This window comes from Bufo gargarizans, chromosome 8 (assembly GCF_014858855.1).
Source record: "Bufo gargarizans isolate SCDJY-AF-19 chromosome 8, ASM1485885v1, whole genome shotgun sequence".
NCBI classification, from domain to species: domain Eukaryota; kingdom Metazoa; phylum Chordata; class Amphibia; order Anura; family Bufonidae; genus Bufo; species Bufo gargarizans.
The window spans coordinates 118977561-119003356 of record NC_058087.1 but is presented as its reverse complement, the minus strand read 5'-3'; the positions used below and the strand labels follow the sequence as shown (position 1 = coordinate 119003356).

General features: G+C 42.3%; 1 protein-coding gene across 4 annotated transcripts in view; it reads right to left on the bottom strand.

The window, feature by feature from the left end:
• Nucleotides 1-13360: 13360 nt before the first annotated feature.
• The window catches only part of CALCRL (calcitonin receptor like receptor), a 472379-nt gene continuing 459943 nt past the window's right edge, over nucleotides 13361-25796 (bottom strand). For all 4 annotated transcript variants that reach the window (XM_044302866.1, XM_044302867.1, XM_044302868.1 and 1 more), the window contains one exon: nucleotides 13361-14090. In XM_044302866.1, coding sequence (XP_044158801.1) covers nucleotides 13875-14090 — 216 coding nt within the window. In that variant the 3' untranslated portion in view covers nucleotides 13361-13874. The remainder of the gene's footprint in view (nucleotides 14091-25796) is intronic.

Genomic DNA, 25796 nt, shown 5'->3' with positions numbered 1-25796 from the left:
CTGCTGTGCTCCTCTGCTGGTCCTTTTCCTCGGTTGGTCTCAGCAGAGGAGCACAGTTCAGTGAGTACACCAAACAGCACACTTAGCCCCCAGATCACCCCCCATCACCCCAATTAACCCCTTGATCGCCCCTGTCAATCACCTAGTGAAAGGGAAAAAAGTGATCAGTGTAAACTGTCACTTTTTTTTCACTGGCATTGACTGACAGGTTTTAGGATAGTTTAGGCCCCTTGGTTACGTAGTTAGCAATTGGTTAGCGCCCAGCCCACCGCACCGCAGTCACTGATTAGCGTATCGCTAATCAGCATTTGTACTTTTATAGTATCTGTAAGTCATCAAAACTGATCACAGTCAGCTCTATAATAGTATTAGTGTCACGCAGTGTTTGCACTTTCAGGCCTGATCGGTCGCCCACACGTGCGTTCACCTACGCCCGCCCTGCCGCAGTGACAATTATTATTTTTTTTTTATCACTGCACAATCACTTTCCAAGCGCTGCGGCGATAAAAAAAATATCAAAACAGATTTTTTTTTTATCAATCGCAGCGGCCTCCGGAACTTTGCTAGCCTCCCATTTGTAAGACAGACTTGCTTTTTTTCTTGGGTAGTCTCAGGGAATACCCCCTAAATTTAGTAGTCCAAATGTCAAACAAGGGGTATTCTTCTGAAGAGGCCTACAGGCTTCTGACCCAGTCGGATGAGGAATGGAAACCCTCATCTGACAAATCCAGCGGGTCAGAATATGAACCTGTAGAAAGCAGTGGCAGTCTGACCCAAAGTTTGGACGAGGAGGTTGAGGTCCCTGATAGCAACCGGCGTACCCGGCCCAGTGTTGCTACCCCACAGGTTGCGCAGGATCCGCTTCAAGGGCAGTAGAGTGGGGCTGGCGCTGTCGGATTACGTGGTGAGGTATACACCAGCAGCGCAGCCCACCCTGGACCTAGTACCAGCACTGCCGTACAACATGGTGAAGTGGGGAGCACCAGAAGGGCAGTTGAAGCTGGTACAGTGGCACGTGCAATAGTTACCCCCTCGCAGCCACCACACAGACAGGCCCGTAGACCCCCTAGAGTCCCTGAGGTGCTGGCAAACCCTGATTGGCAGTCCCCAACTTCAGCCGCACCATTAGTTCCCCCTTTCACCGCCCATTCTGGAGTTCGGGTTGAGACAGCTCAGATCGTTTCGGCCCTGGGATTTTTTTTAGCTGTTCTTGACTGCGGAGCTCTTGGACATAGTCGTGGCAGAAACAAATCGGTATGCCACTCAATTTATAGCCGCCAACCCGGGAAGCTGTTATGCACAGCCTTTCCGGTGGAAACCCGTCCAAGTTTCCGAATTAAAACATTTTCTGGGCCTTCTCCTCAACATGGGTCTAACCAAAAAGCATGAATTGCGGTCATATTGATCCACGAACCCAATTCATCACATGCCCATGTTCTCTGCTGCCATGTTCAGGGCATGATTTGAGGCCATCCTGTGTTTCCTGCACTTTAGCGATAACACCACCTCCCGTTCCAGAGGCCACCCAGCTTTTGACCAGCTCCACACAATTCGGCCCCTCATAGACCACTTCAACAATAAATTTGCAGATTTGTATACCCCTGAGCAAAACATCTGCGTAGACGAGTCCCTTATACATTTTACTGGGCGCCTTGGCTTCAAACAATACATCCCAAGCAAGCGCGCCTGGTATGGGGTCAAATTGTATAAGCTCTGTGAAAGGGCCACAGGCTATACCCACAAATTTCGGATCTATGAGGGTAAAGATCAAACTCTGGAGCCGGTCGGTTGCCCTGATTACATGGGGAGCATTGGGAAGACAGTCTGGGACTTGGTGTCACCCTTATTTGGCAAGGGGTACCATCTTTATGTGGACAATTTCTACACAAGTGTGCCCCTCTTCAGGCATTTGTTCCTAGAACAGATAGGCTGCTGTGGCACTGCACGACCTAGTCCCCCAACGGCTCGTTACCACCCGTCTTGCAAGGGGGGAGAGGGCTGCCTTGTGTAATGAAGAACTGCTCGCGGTGAAATGGAGAGACAAGCGTGAAGTTTACATGCTCTCCTCCATTCACGCAGACACGACAATACAAATTGAATGAGCAACCAGTGTCATTGAAAAGCCCCTCTGTGTCCACGACTATAATTCGCTCATGGGAGGGGTAGACTTCAATGACCAGATGTTGGCTCCTTATTTAGTTTCCCGAGGGACCAGACGCTGGTATAAGAAGGTGTCTGTATATTTAATTCAATTGGCTGTACATAAAAGTTTTGTTCTCTACAGTAAGGCTGGGAGAACAGGATCCTTCCTCAAATTTCAGGAAGAGATTATCAAGAACCTCCTGTATCCTGTGTAGTGAGCCGTGGCCTAATGTCGTTGCTGGTACCTCAACCAAACCGTCACCCCGAAAAAGATGTCGTGTCTGTAGCAGGAATAAGGCGTGACACCCGCTATTTCTGTCCTGACTGCCCTGACCACCCTGCCCTATGCTTAGGGGAGTGTTTCCGGAAGTACCACACACAGGTACACTTAGCATAGGGATTGCATATCACAGGACAGGCACACAGGGCTATTAGGGCCATTTCACTCACAGCTGCTGCAAACCTCTCCTTTCACCTGGGACAAAGTGCATAATGTACTTCGCCACATATTTGGGAGCTTTGCACATTGTCCCATGGGGAAGGAGAGGTTTGTCCTATAAAGGTAAAAAAAATCAAAAAAAAAAATCACCAGTAAGCAAAAAAGTTAACGTTCTGTTCAAAAATGTAAATAAAGTTTATATGTTCCGTTCAAATGTTATTATAAAGTTAATACATTTATTGCGTTGCGGCCTGTTTTTTTTTTTTTTTTTTTTACCTTCCAGGTGGACCAGCCGATCGACTAGCTGCAGCACTGATGTGCATTCTGACAGAAGCATTGCGCTGCTGTCAGATTACACAAAAGTCGGTGTATGCGGCGCCTGCAGACGAGATTTCTCCCCTGCAGTAAAAGATAAGTTTGCCGAGGCATATGGCGGTGTTCATATGCTTTGGCAAACACTTTGTATATAAAAAAAAAATTATCCCGGCAATGATTTATTCATTCACATCAATTGATGTGAATGGAGAAATCGGGTTTGCCAAGGCATACGAGCTAAGTGGGTATGGATGTTGGGGCGGAGCTCCTATGTCCTGGCAGACGCCTTTCCCCTCTTTTTTTTTTTTTTGGCAGAGATTTTTTCATCCACATTGATCGATGCGAATGAAGAAATCTGTGCCGTTCATTTTTTCTTTCAGCCCTGTATGCTCAATATAGGGAGAATAGCAGAAACTCCTAATGCTGGCCATACATGTAATGATTGCGGAGACCCTCAAATGCCAGGGCAGTACAAACACCCCACAAATGACCCCATTTTGGAAAGAAGACACCGCAAGGTATTCGCTGAGGGGCATATTGAGTCCATGAAAGATTGAAATTTTTGTCCCAAGTTAGCGGAAAGGGAGACTTTGTGAGGAAAAAAAAAATATCAATTTCCGCTAACTTGTGCCCAAAAAATATAATTTCTATGAAGTCGCCATGCCCCTCATTGAATACTTTGGGGTGTCTTCTTTCCAAAATGGGGTCACATGAGGGGTATTTATACTGCCCTGGCATTTTCGGGGCCCTAATGCGCGAGAAGTAGTTTGAAATCAAAATCTGTAAAAAATGCCCTGTTAAATCCGAAAGGTGCTCTTTGTAATGTGGGCCCATTTGCCCACCTAGGCTGCAAAAAAGTGTCACACATGTGGTATCGCCGTACTCAGGAGAAGTTGGGGAATGTGTTTTGGGGTGTCATTTTACATATACCCATGCTGGGTGAGAGAAATATCTTGGTCAAATGCCAACTTTGTATAAAAAAATGGGAAAAGTTGTCTTTTGCCGAGATATTTCTCTCACCCAGCATGGGTATATGTAAAACACATTGCCCTACTTCTTCTGAGTACGGCGATACCACATGTGACACTTTTTTGCAACCTAGGTGGGCAAATGGGCCCACATTCCAAAGAGCACCTTTCGGATTTCACAGGGCATTTTTTTTACAGATTTTGATTTGAAACTACTTCTCACGCATTAGGGCCTCTAAAATGCCAGGGCAGTATAACTACCCCACAAGTGACCCCATTTTGGAAAGAAGACACCCTAAGGTATTCCGTGAGGGGCATGGCGAGTTCCTAGAATTTTTTATTTTTTGTCACAAGTTAGCGGAAAATTATGATTTTTTTTTCTTACAAAGTCTCATATTCCACTAACTTGTGACAAAAAATAAAAACTTCCATGAACTCACTATGCCCATCACGAAATACCTTGGGGTGTCTTCTTTCCAAAATAGGGTCACTTGTGGTGTAGTTATACTGCCCTGGCATTTTCGGGGCCCTAATGCGTGAGAAGTAGTTTGAAATCAAAATCTGTATAAAATGGCCTGTGAAATCTGAAAGGTGCTCTTTGGAATGTGGGCCCCTTTGCCCACCTAGGCTGCATAAAAAGTGTCACACATGTGGTATCGCCGTACTCAGGAGAAGTTGTGGAATGTGTTTTGGGGTGTCATTTTACATATACCCATGCTGGGTGAGATAAATATCTCGGCAAAAGACAACTTTTCCAATTTTTTTTATATAAAGTTGGCATTTGACCAAAATATTTATCTCACCCAGCATGGGTATATGTAAAATGACACCCCAAAACACATTTCCCAACTTCTCCTGAGTACGGCGATACCACATGTGTGGTAGAACAATAAATTTAGAGAAAAATGTATATATAGATGTTTTTTTTTTTTTAAATGACAACTGAAAGTGAAAAATGTCATTGTTTTGCAAAAAAAAGGTAAATTTCGATTAATTAAAAAAAAAAGGTAAAAATGTCAGCAGCAATGAAATACCACCAAATGAAAGCTCTATTAGTGAGAAGAAAAGCAGGCAAAATTCATTTGGGTGGTAAGTTGCATGACCGAGCAATAAACGGTGAAAGTAGTGTAGTGCAGAATTGTAAAAAGTGGTCTAGTCATTAAGGGTGTTTAAGCTAGGGGGGCTGTGGTGTTTTTTTTTATTAATGTTATCTAGGATGAGATAAATAGCCCCATTTCTATTTTTGCAGATGATACTAAACTATGTAGAAATGTACAGTCTATGGAAGATGTCCATATACTACAAGCTAACTTGAACACTCTGAGTGATTGGGCATCAACTTGGCAAATGAGGTTCAATCTGGACAAATGTAAAGTTATGCATCCTGTTAGTAATAATCTATGTGCTTAATATGTCCTAGTTACTTATAGAGAAAGATTTGGGTGTCCTTGTGGATGGTAGATTAAATTACAGCATACGATATCAATCAGCTGCTTCTAAGGCCACCAGGATATTGTCATGCATTAAACAAGGCATGGACTCACGGGGCAGGGATGTAATATTACCACTTTACAAAGCATTGGTGCGGCCTCATCTGGAATATGCAGTTCAGTTATGGGCACCAGTCCATAGAAAGGACGCACTACAGCTGGAAAAAGTACAGAGGAGAGCAACTAAAATGATAAGGGGCATGGAGGGTCTTAGGTATGAAGAAAAATTAAAATAATTGAATTTATTTAGTCTTAAGAAGAGATGTCTATGGGGGACATGATTAACCTATAAAAAAGGGAGAGGGCGAACGGGGGAAAGAAGGGAAGAGAATGGCCCCAAAGCGACGATCAGTGGACTCCTCGACAACTAAATTGGGGTCAAAAACACCAGAAAATAAGATCGATAAGTTTTTGAAATCACCATTCCCTATTGAAAAAAATCCACCTAAAGTTAAAACCTCTGCTAATGTGAAGAAAAATGTTAAAACGCCCCAGTTTGAGGAACCCTCTGAAGACGGATCAATGGAGGCAGACCAGGAGGCGGTAGAGGAGGGATCTTCAGCACAAACGCGAACAGAATATGATCCATCGGTATTAGATAAGATCCTTTCCGCCGTGGAAAACAACGGCTCCCTGGTGCAGGGGATGTCCACTCAATTGGGTTCAGTACAGAGCGATATCACCCTAATCAGGGAAGACTTAGTAAAGATCCGTGATCGAGTTCTCAATGTGGAAAAAACTGCTGCTTCACTGCAAATCGAGATTGCCACATTAAAATCCCAAACTCTGCTTCTCGCCTCAGAAAACCTAGTGATACAACATAAGCTGGAGGATCTTGAGAATAAGTCAAGGCGAAATAATGTCCGTATAATTGGCTTCCCAGAAGGGGCTGAGGGCCGGCAGTTAGAGGAGCAACTCAAAGATGTTGTTATACATAATCTAGGCAGCGAGAATTTTTCTCCCATGTTTCAAATAGAAAGAGCTCATCGAATTCCAGGAGGAAAATCTATTCCAGGGAGGCCACCGCGTACAATTTTAATGAAACTTTTATTGTCCGTTGATAGAGATATGATATTAAGAAGAGCTAGAGAATGTACTCCCATTGAATATCAGGGCTCTAGGTTGCTCTTTTTTCCTGACTTTGCTCGTCAGACTCAGGAAAAGAGACGCAATTTTATAGAGATAAAGAAGCGCTTGGCGCTAAAGGATATTAAATATTCTCTACAGTATCCAGCGAAATTAAGAGTGATCTATAATGGGACTTCCTTGTTTTTCGAGACTCCACAACAAGCGTTAGACTGGATTGATCAAACGGGCATCTGAAATTGCGTAATATTATGTTTGAAGGGACGCTGGGGGGTGGGGCTTGGCTGGGGGAGAGCGGCCGGAGGTTAGAGGTTCGCTGATTAGATCGGGCGGATCAATGGAGAAGGGGTTGGGGGGTGGGGGGGGGGTTGGGAACTCACCTTGCAGGCTGGGGTTTTTTTTTTTTTTTTTTTTTTTTTTTTTTTGGGTTTTTGTGTTTTTTGTTTTTCTTTATTTTTTTGATTGATGTCTATTAGAATTGTATCTTGGAATGTCAGAGGGCTCGGGGAAAGGGTTAAAAGGCAAGCTATTATGGATGCAGTAAAGAGATACCTTCCAGCAATTATATGCATAGTAGAAACTCATCTTACTAAAGAAACCCTGCGCCGTCTGACGACGGGATGGCACTCCCAGTCTTATCACTCCACTTTTAGCGGATCTTCTAGGGGCGTTTCAGTCCTGATTCATAATTCTGTAGATTTTATCCTCATAAAATCTCATATAGATGATCAGGGCAGATTCATTTTTCTACATGGTAAGCTGTATGGCCATAGTTACATTCTGGCCTTCTTCTACATTCCCCCTCCATTCTCAATGTATCCCTTGACTCAGCTATTGCTTTTTGCCGAAAATAGATCAGAATGCCGGTTAATCCTGATGGGGGACTTCAATGCGGTTATGGACCCCAATAAGGATAGACTTACGTTAGATGCAGACCGGGGGAGGAACCCCTGCAACTCCTTGCTGCCCCAGTTCTGTTTAGAGGTAGGAGTGGTAGATATATGGGAATACCTCGGCGGAGGAAAGAGAGTATACTCCTGTGTCAGCAGGGGGGGGAGAGCAATGTCTCGGATTGATTTAGCACTCACTAATGAGAGCAATTTGAGCAACATCAGCAAGATCCGATACGGAGTACGAACCGTTTCGGACCACTCACCCGTACTAATTGAGGTTCGCACTGGGGAGAATAAGGACATAAGGGGGCTAGGATTCAAGTTGAACCCATATTGGCTTGCCGTTATGGAGAATCCTCAGTCTATTACATTATTGATATCCTCCTTTTGGGAGGTAAATTTTCCCTCTGCCAACATCAATGTAGTATGGGACGCTTTGAAAGCGTATTTAAGAGGGGTCTTCATCAGTGAGATTGCTGCAGCAAGGCGAACATTTAGGGGTAAAGAGGAGGAACTGGCTAAGATCGCTATCCTTACCAATGAATGTTTTACCAGTCAACCCACGGAACACAACAGGGAAGAGATGCAGAAGGCTAGCTGTTGCTTGGAAAAGTATCTAGTAGAGAAAGCAAATCATAGAGTATTCTTTAAGGGGCTTAAATATTTCTCGGAGTCCGGACGTCCTGGTAAGCTCTTAGCAAGAATAATTTCTCAACAAGATAGGAAAAATCAATCCATCACTTTAATTCGAAATTTAGAGGGGGAAACTATAACAAATTTAGAGGGGATTAGGGATGCCTTCTTACAATATTTTGCTCAGATATATAGACCCCCTCTCGATACGACATCCGAACTGGCGATGCGACTCTTGGAGAAGATTCCACTTTCCACTTTGAATGAAGTTCAGGTGGAATTTTTGGAGGAGGATCTGTCTCTTTCTGAGTTGAAGGAGGCCTTGGGGTCTATCTCGGGGAGCTCATCGCCAGGGTTGGATGGCCTCCCATATGAAGTTTATCGTAGGTATGGTGAGACGCTCCTCCCCCAGCTACTTGAGGTGTTTTCCCAAGCGGCCCAGGGAGGGGGCTTGCCATGTTCTATGATGGAGGCTCTTATCGTTCTGGTTCCGAAAAAGGATAAAGACCCGGCAGAATTGAGCTCCTATAGACCAATTTCTTTATTAAATACCGATGTTAAGCTACTATCAAAAATTTTGGCTAGGAGGCTCTCGCGGGTTATTTCCACTATTATTCATCCAGATCAAAATGGTTTTATGCCAAGAAGGGGCACCCATCATAACTTGCATAGGTTATTTATGAATATTCAGTCCCCGGGGAGTGGCGCCCGCTCCATCCTGTCGTTGGATGCTACTAAAGCCTTCGACAGGGTGGAGTGGACCTTTCTCTGGGAGGTGATGAAAAAAATGGGCTTTGGCCCAAGATTCTTGGCGATGGTACAGCTCCTTTATAACTCCCCAGTCGCTAGGATAAGGATCAATGATATGATTACAGAGAGCTTTATATTAGGAAGAGGCACCCGTCAGGGTTGTCCTCTTTCCCCTCTGTTATTTAATATTTACATTGAACCCCTAGCGGCTAGTATTAGGCTGGATCCGAGGGTGGCCGGTTTTGGTACAATGGGGAATCAGGATCGAGTATCATTATATGCAGACGATATCTTGATTTTTATGCATCAGACAGATACGACTCTTCCTCGCATAATGGACCTGGTTGGTCTCTTTTCCGGTCCTTCCGGTCTCGAGATCAACTGGGATAAGACCGTTCTCCTCCCCATAGATGAACTGCGGGGCGAACGGTACAACCAGCTAACGATCTCAGATTCAATAAAGTACCTGGGTATAACAGTTTCTGCCAAACCACAGGAATATCTTCAACTCAATCTGCTCCCTCTGTTGATAAAGCTGAGGGTTAAAATAAAGATTTGGCAAAAAATTCTGTCGGCGAGAGCCGACAGAATTTCATTAATAAAAATGGTGGTGCTGCCCCAGGTTCTATACATCTTGCGCAACTCGCCTGTATGGATTGTAGATAAGTACTTTAGATTGATAGAGCGGATGCTTAATGACTTAATATGGGGGAGGAAGCGTGTGAGACTGAAGGTACTCTATTTTTCTATGCCCTATAATCGGGGAGGTCTTAACCTCCCCTACTTTAGGGGGTACTTTGTGGCCTCCCAACTCTGCTTGTTTAATGAATGGGAAAATAGCCAGTTCTGCAGCAGGGTGGTGAAAGACTCAGGCTTTGCAGATTTCTTTGCAGTACTTGAGTCTGACTATTTACTAAATGCAGTGAGTGGGTATACACTCTTCTGCAGAATGGCTATAAAGTCTTGGCGAATTATAAGGAACTGGTGTGGAGTTGGGGCATCACTTATTTGTACTCCATTGTGGCACAATCCAAAGCTTTTGAATTTAAATGACCTGAGTTGCAGCCAGTATTGGAGGACCAAGAATATTCAGTACCTGCATCAAGTGGTCAGTGGTGGACACATCTTGTCCCTTGCGGATTTAAAGCAAGGGGCAAATTTAGGTGAGGTGGCTTGGTATGCATATTTTCAATTAAGGTCAGCACTTTCTAGCACTGTGAATCGCTATCTTTTTATTATAGAAACTCCAGAATTTTTACACGATTTAATTTCCAAGAAAATAGTCACGAGAATTAAAGTATCTCACTGTTATAGACACTTAATGAAGAAGTTTTTTTCTGACGTTCTTTCACCAGGACAGAGAGCCTGGTCATCCTCGCTCTCAGCGACGGGCTCTCCGAACTGGGAGAATATAGGGGAAAGCTTAACATTGGTTTCGCACAATTTTAATCACATTGTGGTACAATTCAATATTTTGCACAAAATATATGTGACACCTATATGGTTATATAGGAGAGGACTTAGTACCTCCTCTGGCTGCCCACGCTGTGGTGAACCCGAGGCAGATCATCTACATCTGTTCTGGGATTGCCCAATGGTGAGCAGGTACTGGAGATCGGTTCAAACCAACCTGGCTCGTAAACTCAACATTGTGGTTCCCTTCACTCCCAGGATATGGGTTCTGGGAGATTTATCGGAGGTTAATTATCAACCCGCAAATGGTCGATTGTTGATTAAGGTGATGTTTCTGGCCAGGCTTCTCATTTCTAGAGCATGGTTTTGCCCCTCCGCTCCAGATTGTAATAACTGGTTGGGTCTGGTTGAGAAGGTGAAAAGTTACGAGAAGATCTTGCATAAACAACGAGGCTCCTACTTAAAGTGGGATAAATTGTGGAAAGACTGGGATATGATCAACTAATTTAAATATATATATATCTTTTTTTTTTTTTTTTTTTTTTTTTTTTTCTCTGCAAGGTGGGGGGAGGGGGGGGGTATGGTAGGGGATTTGCTGGGGGAAGATCCAATTTGTCCGGCTTTTTGTTTGTATGCAATGTATTAATGCAGAATGTGAAGCTATAATGGAGCATCTTTTGAAATGCCGGGGGCCGGCAGGACTTACCGGCATTGGATATTGGTTAATTCTTGATTAATCTAAATTATGGACTAATATTCTGGTGAGGGTTCGGGGCTCAGGACCTTGGGGGGTCCGGGCATCGGGTGTGACCCGGGATGCGGCTTTTTCTCTTGGACGTGAGTTTCTACCACGGGCAGTGAGCTGACTCGGGTGTGGTTTGGGTCCCGTCATTTGTCCCTTCTTAATGAACTGGAGTTTATGCTGGGCACGGTTCTCTTAATGAGACAGTGCTGGCTGGTTACGTTTTTTTCTTGTCTTCTCAAGTGCTGGAGATTGTTGAGTGACACTTTGATTGTGTCCTCTCTTCACGAGATACCGCGGTGAACCCATGCGAGTCATGCTTAAACAGGCTATTATCATTTAATCCAACTTTATGGGGATGAGGCAGGAAATCCTGGGAGTGGGTTTTATACCACTGGGATAGAAGACTGCTGGACCCCCTTTTGTTCTTCTCCGGTTCTATGGAAGGGTGCGATTAAAGATCGCTATGAGCCTGCCCCAGATGGGATAGGTGTGCATCAGAGGACTCGCCCCACGGGTCTTGGTCCTGTCCGTGGCGCTTGCTTACGTCTGAGAGAGGCCGTGGCAGGTGCGTGTTCGCTGCTTGGCGGGCCCCCCGGGCCTCGGGCCTATGCTCCCTCCCAGTATAGAGATAATTATAATAAATAAGATGTCTCCTTCTATCTGTAATTCTAAACCCTTCAATGCCGGGTGGGTCCTGCTTCCCCCTCAGGCAGAGAGACCTCTATCTGAGTTTGGTCAATATCTATTTAATTATGGGTATTTGCATGAAATCATATTTAACTATGCTTTATGGACTAGAACTGACGGACACTTGGATCTTATTGCATTGTAAATGGTATATTGTCATGTATCTTTTTGTATGATAACTAAAAAAAATAAAATAAAAGTTTATATAAAAAAAAAAAAAAAAAAAACCTATACAAATATATAAATGGGCCAAACAAAAAATACGGTGAAAAGCTGTTCCATGTAAAATGCCCTCAAAAGAACTGTGAGTCTGTGGAATAGACTTTCTCAGGATAATGGACACAGAAGGAACAGTGGACGGTTTCAAAAAGGGTTTAGATAAATTCTTAAAAGTAAATGACATTAATGCTTATGAAAACGTGTAGAAATCTGAGTCTCACTTCCTTCTGGGATTTGCATCCCCACCTATCTCTTGGTTGAACTTGATAGACTTGTGTATTTTTTGAACCGCATTAACTATGTAAAAACACATTTCTCACACTTTTATGCCTCATGCACACGGCCGTGTTCCGCAGCCAAGAGCGAACTGTTGAAACCCGGCCGGGATTCCTACTGAATGAGGCTCAACACAGCAGAAAAGATATGTTTTACGCTGCTGAATCAGAGACAAATTTTGCCCATGTGAATATAGCCTAAGGCCTCATGCACACGGCCGTGTTCCGCGGATCGTGGAAACCCGGCTGGGATTCCTCCTGACAGCATGATCGCACGGCGTCATTGGTTGCTATGACGCCGTGTGCTTCATGCAGCCGCTCCTGTACAGTAATGCTCTAGTATAGTGTATTACTGCACAGGAGCGGCTGCATGAAGCGCACGGCGTCATAGCAACCAATGACGCCGTGCGCTCATGCTGTCAGGAGGAATCCCAGCCGGGTTTCCACGGTCTGCGGAACACGGCCGTGTGCATGAGGCCTTAGGCTATATTCACATGGGCTAAATCTGCCTCTGATTCAGCAGCGTAAAACATATCTTTTCTGCTGTGTTGAGCCTCATTCACACGTTAGTGTTTTGGTCAGTGATTTCTATCAGTGTATGTGAACCAAAACCAGGATTGGAGCCCACAGAGATAAGGTATAAGGGAAAGATCTGCACCTGTTCAGTGTTTAGAGCTGCACCTGGTTTTGGCTCAAAAATGGAAATTATTGACCAAAACACTGACATGTGAATGAGGCATTATCTACATTCAAAGCATGTGTATGTTTTATGTAAACATAGCCTTTTTCACACCGCCAATTTTTCTGAAATTGATGTGCTCGACCAACTCTGAAATAATTTGTACTGGTTCCTTAGGGTATGTTCACACTGTTTAAATATCAAGCTCTGAATATGCTTGAAAATCAGCTTGTTTTGCAAGCAGAGTTTGGAGACAGATGTTTATATTACTAGCTGTTTTTGGAGCAGATTTTAATGCTGGCAACTTTTTTTTATAACTGCTTCTGATTGTATGGGATTTTCAGCACTGATGTTTTTAGCTCTTTTCATTGAATGGAACAGGAGAAGCAGCAACAAAAATATTTTTAAACAGCTGTGTGAGAAATATTCCCATTTGCACTAGGTTGTGTATTTCCCTTTAAAAACTATGCTTAATAGTGTTTTATATGTTAGAATACACATTTCTTTTAGTGTTAACATTGCCCAAATAATTTTCAATTGCAGACATTTCTCACACAAAATCGACCGTGTGTGAAGGCACCCTTAGAGGTTGTGTGAAAACAGGAAACACAAAAAAGCCATAACCATTGAGGAAAAAATGTGAAATTTTATTATTTAGCTCTAAAAGTACTGGTTTGGTTCTGGTATGGTTTTTGACTAAACAAACAGCACACCTTTCACTTCCCTTCATAAGAGCTTTCATAGTATAAATGTGCAGACAAGATATCAAAATGTGATAGATATTAGCTGAAATGTTTAAGCAACAAAAAACTGAATTATGATGACCATGTCAGTGTAATGAAAACAGACAATATACCTTTTTCAACTGGCATGTAACAAATTCAATATTTCACTTTTAAAGAAAAAAAAATCACGTCATAAGTTGTTATTCACAAATAAGTGTAACACAAGAGCTAGCAAACTTTAATGCAGCTTATAGGAAATATACTTTGCATAAAAAGTATATATATATAAATATATATATTGAGACACTCATAATATGTTTAAAGTAGATATGGTATTGACAGCTGTCATAAACAGTAATAAATGAAGCAGTCATAAACAGTAATACTTTTTAGCAGAAGTAATTTAGTATGCAGTTCACATGTAATGTTTTTCTGGTTTATAAGAAATATTTTCCATATCATGGTAGTTTTTTCCATTTGAATGCTCACTGTCGTGGGTATAGGTGGTACCTTGGGCCTCACTGATTGAAGATATAGTATATGAAGCAGATCGGAGACCTTCAGAATGTGCAAAGCTATTCCCAAACTGAATTCTGTACTGATTCCAGTGCCTTTTTAGAACAGCTTGCACCTAGAAATACATTACAGATATATATTATGGCAAATTGTTGCAATAAATAATGCAATCATAAATTACATAGCATATCCCAAAAGAAACACTTTAATAAAAAGGCCCTGAAAAACATTCCAAATGGCTGGGCACTCTGTGTGTGTGTGTACATGTGCATGCATATTTTTGATCTGCATTCAATCTGCATTTTTGGAATTTGGATGTGGACCCATTCATATGTGCATTCTGCAGTACCACAAAAAATATTGAATATGTCCTTTTCTTGTCTGTTTTGCAGACAAGAATAGGCATTGTTACAATAGGTCCTAAAAAAAACTGATTAACACAGACATGATACGGATGCCATCCATATTTTCAGATCCGCATTTTGCGTGAATGCACCATAATAGTGGAACTCTAAATTATTTATTTTTAGTCCAAGATCAAATATATGTTACTGGGAATTGCTAAAATCTATCATGTATACAGTCTGCCGTGACAACTCGAAACCAGAGCAGGAGAACGGGAGGGACAACATCTGGAAATGCTAGGGAGCAAAGGAGGATCACAGGTGAGTGATGCATACTATCAGACAGTGAGTTGCTAAAAATCGGATGTATTGAAGTCATCTCAGTAGACAGATAACTGTGACTTTGTTTCCAAATACTGTCAGTTACGAATATTACTTTGCTATTTATATTGCTACTGATCATTCTCCAAGAGAAAATCATCCTGCTATTCATCTGGCAACATACTATTACAGTTCACTAATGTAACAACCAAAACTACAAGCTTTCTGTTAAGATGGATTGTTTACAGTTTGCTGGATATTATATTAACTTATAGTGAAACTGGTCAATATATAGTTTGGGGAACTTTTTAAAGAAACAGATCTGATGATGAATTTACACCAAACTAATGAATTTACAGTTTATTAAGTATTAATCAGTGTTGCATGCAAGGGCCCTATGTATCCCTGAGCCAATATCCTTCTGGACCCCATTGATATACGTACCTATTGCATCGGTATATGATTATCATTTTATTATCCATGAACTCATGCTTTTATATATTATATCTTATGTTTCAATTTTACATTTTTGAACTATCTAGTCTAATCAATACCTTATAACTGGTGATTATGTGCTAGTCTTGAATGCCTGATTCCACTCCGATGAATGGACCTTGTTCAAGTACATATTTGCAGTCCACATAAAGCACAATCCAGTACCAGGACTGTTAAAGTCATGCTTTTTTAATTGTAGAAAATCCATGAAAACAGATGTTTCCATCATAAACACGATATTAGGCTAGTTTCACACCTGCGCCGCGAATTCCAGAAGGCTGTTCCGATAGCGAACAGCCTGCCAGACTTCTCCAGATCCGGCACGAAAATATAAACAGATTTCCCACCGTCTCCATTAACCCTTTGCTACCATTGCCGTATATGTAGGCGCTGGAGTGATAGGCAAACACAGTGCCTGGTCGCACGTGCGTCATGGCTGGCAGATATCTGCTGTTTCAAGCAGTAGAGACCTGCGGCTAATTAAAGGCTTTAAATGCTGTGTTCCCTGCGGCCAACGGGGATGCCGGTAATTGATTTGAATGGGCTCAACCTTGCCGAAGAGGCTGAGAACATTGAAAGAGCAATTCTTATTTTGGCCAACAGGTGGCAGGCCAACATAAGAAATGAGCAATTCTCAATAATAAGTCCAGTTTAAAAATACATGATTGTTTAAAAAAAAAAAAAAAGATTTTGTAGACTCCTATATGAGCTTCATACTGTTAATTATATAAAAAATATATAAAATCACTCCCCTTTCCATAGAATAAAAATATGAATACCTAAATAATCAAAAATATAAACATCATAGGTATCACTGTGACCAAAAACACCCGTACTATTAAAATATAAAAACTATTTCCAATATGCCAAATGGTATAATGTAAAAAAGGGTAAAAATGGACAATTTTTTATTTGCGTCTCTTACCCCCCAAAATTTTTTAAAATATGATCAAAAAGTCAAACACACTCCAAAATGGTGTTGATAAAAACTACAGATTGTCCCGCAACAAATGAGCTCAGACACAGCTCATTAGATATTATTATAAAAAAAGTTATGGGGGGGGGGGTCAGAATATGGTGATGCAAAAAAAAATATATTTTTGTTTTCAAAGTTTAAATTTATTTTACACTATTTAGACATAAAAAACCTATGCATATGTGGTATCGTTGTAATCATACTGATCCAGAGAATGAAGGGCATGTGAACAAAACCCGTGGAGGAAGAAAAAACGGTGGAGGAATTGCATTTATTTTCCAATTCCACCCTATTTGGCATTTCTTTAATGGTTCCCACTACACTGTATGCCATAATTAATGGTGGCATTAGAAAGTACAACTTGTCCCGCAAAAAATAAGCCCTCATACAGCTATGTGAATGGAAATATAAAAAAGGTATGGCTCAAGGAAGATGGGGAAGAAAAATGAAAACACAAAAAAGAAAAAAAAACTTTGGTATCATAAGGGTTAAGTATAAGTAGGTCTGACGGATACCCGGACGAATTCCAGCAGAAATGCTGAGAATCAGCTGTGGTTTGTGTTCAGCCGATTCCCGGCATTGTCTGCTGGATCAGGCGCACAGATCTATCTGCTGCAGATGTGAAACTAACCTTAGTCATGATGTGAATATTGTGCTAACAATGCATGCTATAAATACCTACCAACCTCATTCAGTCATGATTGTGAGTATTGTTATCAACTGTGCAAGGGAGCAGAAACCCTCCTCTTCCACTTACTGTATCAACCATTTCATGACTGAAGGAGAATTTAGGAACACAATCTCAGTCAGTGTGAACTCTGTGCTATCACGGCATGCTATAAATGCCTACCATCCCCATTTAGTCATGATAGTGGACAATAGTAACATCTGTCAAGGGAGTGAAAAACCTCCCTCACCACTCCATGACTAAAAGAATAGCCAATAGCAAAAAAAAAAAGTAAAACCTATTAATTTACAAAAAAAATTACAAAAAATTATAACAATACACAAATAACGGCCCAGTGAGACAACACTGTGGAAAAGATGAACACAAATGTATTGTCACTACAAAACAAATAGACATATACTATATGGCGGCCCAAAGGTTAGTTGTGCCACTGTCTGCGACATTTACTCGCTCATGCCAGGTCTAAAATTGTGGGTGTGGCACTGCAGGCCTGTCGCATTCATCATTTTGTACACCTGTTTTTGGAGTAGAAAATGGTCTAAATGTAACACAGCTAGGAAGCTGTATTACATTTAGAACTGGGGCTGGATGCGCCGACGTTATGGAGGTCTACACCTATTTATAACTTTGGCGGATCCACCACCAGCTATAGGGCTTGTTAAGACTGGCCTCCAAAACGTTGGTCTTAATAAATGTGCCCCCTTAGGTTTATCCTCAAACTGATGGCTAATTTAAACAGGAATCAAAAACAAGGATAATTTACATTATGTATTGAGAAAAAATTTATAATAATAAAATAACATGCTCTTGCATCAAATACTGAGACCACATGAAATGTCTTCCGGTGAATCATTCTTCACTCTCAATACCCATGACTTTAAAATGTTTTTTAGATCTATTGTTGTTGGAGATACAATGGACACATTTTATTACTTCCTTGATTAGCAATGTCAGTGAGGTGTTCGAAGACATATGTTTTCAATCGTCTCGAGTTGCAACCAATATATTTGTCAGACGCCTCACAAAAATAATATACACCTCATATTCCATGTTGCGATTTAATATTGAAACTACATGTGCCCTGTGCATCCTAAAAGGTATCACCCGTTTTAACAAACAAGCATGTTTTACATGGGTGTGTACCACATGACAGCCATGAACCAGAACACCATGTAATATCACATGATCCGTCAATACTGTACTGAAATTTATAATAAATACAGCTTCTTTTTCAAAGGATACTTTATCACGACAATTTATCAGTTCACGAACAGTTATGGCCTTAACTTTGTATTCAGGGTGGGCACTGGCTGCAAGTAATATTTTATTACCTGCTGTAACTTTTCTGCATGTAAATGACTAAAAAGGTGGTCCCTCCTGACAGCTTAATCCCAAATCCAAAGAATGTATAGTTTCCTGATAATGAAAAGCAGTACATTTGAAAATAAAGTGTTTTTTTATATAAGCGTGGAAATCTGGTGTGATAGAAATTATATTATTATTATGGATACTTGTATGATTCTATTCCTTGTGAGCTTTGATTGACTGAAAGTACACTGGAGATACTCTACAGATATTCTGCAGAACATTAAGTTATGTTTCTGGGATCATTGCTACTATGTCTGGGTGCTCAGACAGATGGCGTGGAGTTAGAAAAGGGAGAATCACAATAACATTTACTCCTCAACCTATTTATTTATTATACACACTTATATAGCGCTACTAATTCCGCAGCGCTTTATAGACATTATCATCCAACTGTCCCCAATGGGGCTCACAATCTAGGGTCCCTATCAGTATGTCTTTGGAGTGTGGGAGGAAACTGGAGTACCCGGAGGAAACCCACGCAAACACGGGGAGAACATACAAACTCCATGCAGATGTTGCCCTTGGTCGGATTCGAACCTAGGACCCCAGCGCTGCAAGGCACCAGTGCTAACCACTGAGCCACCGTGCTGCCCACCTATGAGTTTAATGTCAAATATGACAATGCGCGTTATATAATAATGCACGCTATGTAAAATTGGCCTGTCGTCACTCCCCTGTATATAAACTTAAACACAGTTTTAGGCTACTTTAACACTTGCTTTTCACACAGAGCCTTCAAACGGATCTCACAAGTGGCCCCGAACGGATCCGTACATCCCCAATGCATTCTGAATGGATGCGGATCCATTCAGAATGCATCAGTTTGGCTCCGTTCCGCCTCCATTCCGCTCAGGAGATGGACACCCAAATGCTGCTTGCAGCGTTTTGGTGTCCGCCTGGCCGTGCGGAGCCAAACAGATCCGTCCTGACTTACAATGCAAGTTAATGGGGACAGATCCGTGTGACGTTGACACAATATGTTATTAAATAAAGTCCCTTTTAGGAACCCTCGGGATATTATTAGTAATGACACATCTATGGTCTATTCAGACCCTAAATTCCCTGTAGGGGTACCTAACTGAAAATAAAAATATTTCTTTATTAGTTATTATTTTAAAATAAATTAACCAAACAACTATAAAAAACTATTAAAATTATCAGTGTCTGATGGAGGGTACAATTGGAGTGTATGAATGTATTTGCCTTTGTCACATGTAGCCACTGTGGAGTGCAGTGCCTCCCATTCATTTGAATGGGGTATAGCTGCACTTGCAAGCCTCTGCTAATACTTTGTTTGTGCATTCATACAATGTGATGGCAGATTGGGCGCTCCTATTAAGATCCTTTTATCGTTCGGCCTTTGTATTCAGGCTGGATAACAGTGAAACAATGTTGCTAGGTTTATGTGTACTTTTGAAGCTGCCACTAGTCTGCTCAATTCACTTGTCCCTAGGCTACACTACACTTTTGTGCTACTGACTGCTTTATTTCATCCATAGAAGTCACTGTTCGCGCTAAACCGCTCATGTGGCATGCTCAATTCCACTCCTCAATGTCTGGTGCTGTCTCTGCAGCGTACTCTTTTTATACTAGTCCCTAACATTTCAGGCACTGTTTAAAATACAGGACGTCATACCACCCCTCCCGACATGTTTCGCCACGCTCGGTGGCTTTGTCAGGGGATGTGGGGTATGTGGACGCCGCGCGCATGTCTCGACCCTCCTAAAAAAATATGGTGCAATTGTAAACGGATCCGTCCCCCATTGACTTTCAATGTAATGTCAGGAGTCCCTATTAATATACCATCTGATCTGAGTTTTCTCCAATCCGGTGGTATATTTTAACTTGAAGCGTCCCCATCACCATGGGAACGCCTCTATGTTAGAATATATCATTGGATTTGAGTTAGATAGTGAAAACTCAGATCCGACAGTATATTCTAACACAGAGGCGTTCCCATAGTGATGAGGACGCTTCAAGTTAGAAAATACTAAAAACTGAGTACATAACTGTCCCCTGCTGCCTGGCAGCACCCGATCTCTTACAGGGGGCTGTGATCCACAGTAGTCTCGTGCATGCGCTGTTTGTAGTGACACATGCAATGATATTACGAATCAGAGTTCGTTCATGATTGAGCCAATGAACCTCGGCTTGGATTTGTAATGTAAAATATTAATGCATGCACCTCTACTTACTGTAATGGCACAAGCACAAGACTACTATACTCTTGCGTTACCAGACACTATCAAGGAAAACGCTCAGGCCCTGATAGATTCACTCCATGCTTTTATAAAGTCTTGGAGGAAGCTCTATCACTTATGCTTTTGACCTCCTTCAATTCCACATTTACGGGTTGTCATCTCTTACTCCAATCTCTGCTAGCCCATATCACAGTCTTACCCAAACCAAGGAAAGACCCTTCTATCTGAGCTAACTATGGAGCGATTTCAATGCTCAATGTATAACTGAAAATATTTGCCAAAATGAAAGCTCCTAGACTCCAGCCTTTTATTCCAGGATGTATTCACAGGGACCTGGGTAGGATTAATTCCCAGAAGCAGGATAAGAGATAACGCCATTACATTTCAAGGGCATGCAAACTGAACCACCCCCTCTACCTACTAATGGTAAATGCCAAAAAAGCATTTGATTTTGTACACTGGAGTTTCTTGGAGTCATCCCTTGTTCATCTGGGTCTGGGAGGGTTAGCCCGTCAGTGCTCAGACCATACGCTGCACACTGCATCAAATTGGTCTTCATCCCAGAAGGAAGCCTCTTCTAAAGATGATGTACAAAAAAGTCTGAAAACAGTTTAATAAAGACAAGCAGACTAAGGACGTGGATTACTGGAACCATGTCCTGTGGTCTAATGAGACCAAGATAAACTTATTTGGTGTCAAGCATGTGTGGCGGCAACCAGGTGAGAAGAACAAAGAAAAGTGTGTCTAGCCTACAGTCAAGCATGGTGGTGGGAGTGTCATGGTTGCCGGCTGTGGGGAGCAAAGTTCATTGAGGGAACCATAAATGCCAACATGTACTGTGACATACTGAAGCAGAGCATGATCCCCTCCCTTCAGAAACTGGGCCGCAGGGCAGTATTCCAACATGATTAATGACCTCAAACACATCTCCAAGACGACCACTGCCTTGCTAAAGAAACTGATGGTAAAGGTGCTGGACTGGCCAAGCATGTCTCTAGAACTAAAACCCTATTGAGCATCTGTGGGGCTTCCTCAAACGAAAGGTGGAGGAGCGCAAGGTCTCTAACATCCACCAGCTCTGTGATGTCGTCATGTATTGTAGATATGGAAAAGGACTCCAGTGGCAACCTGTGAAGCTCTAGTGAACTCCATGTCCAAGAGAGTTAAGGAAAATAATAATCCTATCCTAACATTTGTCTAGCGCTTTTCTCCTGTCTGACTCAAAGTGCTCAAGATCTGCCGCCACTAAGGGCGCGCTCAAACCTGCAGTGTTGGGAAGTCTTCCCAAGGAGTTCCTACTGAATCGGTACTGACCCTACCTAGCCAGGATTCAAACCCTGGTCTCCCATGTCAAAGGCAGAGCCCTTAACCAGTACACTATCCAGCCACTGCATGGTGGCCACACAAAATATTAACAATTTGGGCACAATTTGCTCTGCTTTGGTTTTCGAGATATTGTACGCTTGATTTGCTGAAACCCCGCCCACTTTCCACCCCATGTTCTTAAATTTCAAAAAGAAATACACATTTATTTGTGCCGCACAAATGAACGTTTGTGCCGCTTTTGTTTCCGAGATATTGTGCGCTTGATTTGCTGTAACCCTGCCCACTTTCCACCCCATGTTCTTAAATTTCTAAAAGAAATACACCAGTCATTTATGCTAGGTTTGTGCTGCAAAAGTGAACATTTGTGCCGCTTTGGTTTTTGAGATATTGTGCGCTTGATTTGCTGAAACCCCGCCCCCTTTCCACCCCATGTTCTTAAATTTAAAAAAGAAATACACCATTTGTTTGTGCTGCAAAAATGAACAATTTGCACCGCTTTGGTTTCCAAGATACTGTGCGCTTGATTTGCTGAAACCCTGCCCACTTTTCACCCCATGTTCTTAAATTTCATAAAGAAATACACCATTTGTTTGTGCTGCAAAAATGAACGTTTGCGCAGCTTTGGTTTCCAAGATATTGTGCGCTTGATTTGCTGAAACCCCGCGCACTTTCCACCCCATGTTCTTAAATTTCAAAAAGAAATACACCATTCGTTTGTGCTGAGTTTGTTCTGCAAATCACTGTAACTGACGCATGGATAAAAGGAGAGAAAAAGAATTGAAAAACACTGCGTGCCATAGCAATTTTATAATAAGAAAAATTTATAAATTGCTCCTTACTAGACCCCATACTTCATTTCCTGCTTCTGATGCCCCTCCCCTATGCTGGGCACTTTCAGCACCACACACTGTACCTTGGGGAAAGGCATAAGCAAATCCATGCTTAACAAATTGACTTCTAGCTGAGAGACTCCAGAGAAAATCAAGTGTACCTACTTATTGTAACTAATAATGTGCTAAACTGTCTTGGTAGATATCTGTAACACTATTAACTGAGCAAAGAAACTTTACTTCAGTCATGTGCTGTGCTTTTAGCTGTCTACAAGGATTGTTACACAGTATGGGGTGAAAGTGCTGTATAGTCTTCTGTGAGATGTTGCAAAACTACAACTCCCAGCATGCCTAAACAGCCGTTGGTGGTCTGGGCATTGCAAAATCTGGAGGGTCAAGGTTTGGAGATCACTGTGGCCCTTAAGATCCCTGCAGCATACACCCACCGACGTCTACGCTGCATATTCCCCGCTCTGCCCGGACAGGGATGGGTGGACAGAGCAGGGGAAATTAATTTTTTATATCCCGCGGCCCCCCCTGTGTGATTGGTCGGTTGCTCCAATCGACCAATTGCAGGGGATAGGAGGAGGTGGCACAGGTAACAAGTGCAGTAATGACAACACAGTGTTCTTCTGTGTACTGCATTATAAATGTAACTTCTTCAAGGACAATCCCTCTTCTGCCAATCAATGGACATATTTTAGAAACTAATGGACTGAGTAAACTTCAACTAGCATTGGAAGATGGGCTAAACCTAAATGTGTCTAAATGTCTGAAGCCATTAAAGTCACCTCAAGAGTGTCCAGATGGCTTGAAAATTCAGAATCTTCATTGAAATTTCTTTGCAATGGTTCTGTCATGCACAGTTTCCAGTGCTCCAGACAAAAATACCTAGTAGCCATCGGCGTAGGGTTGTTTCGATACCAAAATTTTGATTCGCTTTTGTCACCATAAAAAAAGTATTGCAATACTCAATACCACACGGAAAAAAAGCAAAAAAAAATAAAAACCTGGGTGCATTTTGCATTTCATGAAACGTTCGGCCCATAATAGAAAAGTCCTATCCTATTTTTTGGGCTGACAAGGTGACAAAAAAAATGGCGAATTGCATGTTTGTTTTTTTGTTACGGCGCTCACCGCATAGGAGATATTTTTTTATAATTTAATCGTTTGGACTTTTTGAACGCAGCGCTATGTAATATGTTTATTTATTGTTTATATATTTTATATGTAAAATTGGGAAAGGGGGGATTTAATATTTTAGGGTACTTTCACACTTGCATTTTTCTTTTCCGGCATAGAGTTCCGTCACAGGGGCTCTATACCGGAAAAGAACTGATCAGGCATATCCCCATGCATTCTGAATGGAGAGCAATCCGTTCAGGATGCATCAGGATGTCTTCAGTTCAGTCTTTTTGACTGATCAGGCAAAAGATAAAACCGCAGCATGCTACGGTTTTTATCTCCGGCGAAAAAAACTGAAGACTTCCCGGGATGCCGGATACGGCATATTTCCCCATAGGAATGTATTAGTGCCGGATCCGACATTCAAAATACTGGAATGCCGTATCTATCCTTCCGGTCTGCGCATGACAAGCGGAGAGACGGATTTGTTCTTGCAATGCATTTGTGAGAAGGATCTGCATTCGGATGCGTCTCACAAATGCTTTCAGTCACATCCATATCGGCAGATCCGGCAGGCAGTTCCGACGACGGAACTGCTCGCCGGATCACACTGCCGCAAGTGTGAAAGTAGCCTTAGCACTCTTTCACACGGGCATCGCGTTTTGGCCCAGGATGCGTCCCGGGTGCATTGCGGAAAACCTGCGCAGGTAGGTACGCAATTGCAGTCAGTTTTGACTGCGATTGCGTTCTTCAGTTTTTATCGCGCGGGTGCAATGTGTTTTGCACGCGCATGATAAAAAACTGACTGTGGTACCCAGACCCGAACTTCTTCACTGAAGTTCAGGTTTGGGTTCAAGGTTGTGTAGATGTAACTATTTTCCCTTATAACATGGTTATAAGGGAAAATAATAGCATTCTTAAAGCAGAATGCTAAGTATAATAAGGCTGGAGGGGTTAAAAAAATAAAGAAATAATTTACTCACCTTAATCCACTTGTTTGCGCAGCCCGGCTTCTCCTCTGTCTTCCTCTGTGAGGAAAAGGACCTGGGTGACGTCACTGCGATAATCACATGGTCCATCACCATGGTAATGGACCATGTGATGAGCTCAGTGATATCACCACAGGTCCTTTGACAGGTCCTGAAGAAAGAACTGGAGACCGGCAGCTAGGCGATCAATTGGAGGTGAGTTAATTTATTTTTTATGGCACTGCGCTACCAATGTTTATTATACTGGGGTGTTGGGGGGGGGGCGCACTGCGCCACCAATGTTTATTATACTGGGGTGTTGGGGGGGCGCAGTTCACCACCAATGAAGATAACTGACCTGTTAATACAAATACAGGAGGCGGGTGCCGGAATCAAATAGCCAGCACCCGACCTCTATGACAGGGAGCTGCGATCCGCTGCAGTTAACCCCTCAGGTACCGCATCTGAGGGGATAACTGCAGCAGATCGCAGCTCCCTATCATAGAGGTCGGGTGCCGGCTATTTGATTCCGGCACCCGCCTCCTGTATTTGCGGTTCAATCAGTATTTTATTGAAGCACATAAGTAAGTGATATAGTAAGCACATCAAAATACACATACAAAGGGAATGTAATGGCCAACCACTGGCCTCACAGGTAATTCAAAGGTAGTACAATCCAGATACATCTAGATATAACATGGCTGACAAATGACAAACCATTAAAAACTATCAAAATTGAGAGTAAGAGATAGTATGGTATACATTCTCCAATTTCCAGATAAACAAACACATGGAACAAGAACAAACATGACAAGACTCGACAGACCAAGAAATGACACAAACAAAAGGAAGGGGGGGGGGGGGAGGGTAGAAAATGGGTTAGCCCTACTGTAAATAACACTTTAGAAACCGCTGCCCTGAATGGTACCAGTTGACAACCAGCTAGGAAAAGATGTGGAAGCACGGAATTGGTTCCATGGATCCCACACCAGAAAGCCGAAGTAGACTCATTGTCCGAAGCGCTCAGCTCCTCCATATGCACTAATGCATCTAAAGCGTTAGACCAGGTCACTCTCAAAAGACTCTCAGTAGACCTCCATTGGCAGGGGATTATCTGTCTCATAGCTAAAATAAACAGGCGCAACGCACCTTTCTTAGTCTGAGAGATCCGCCCTGAGA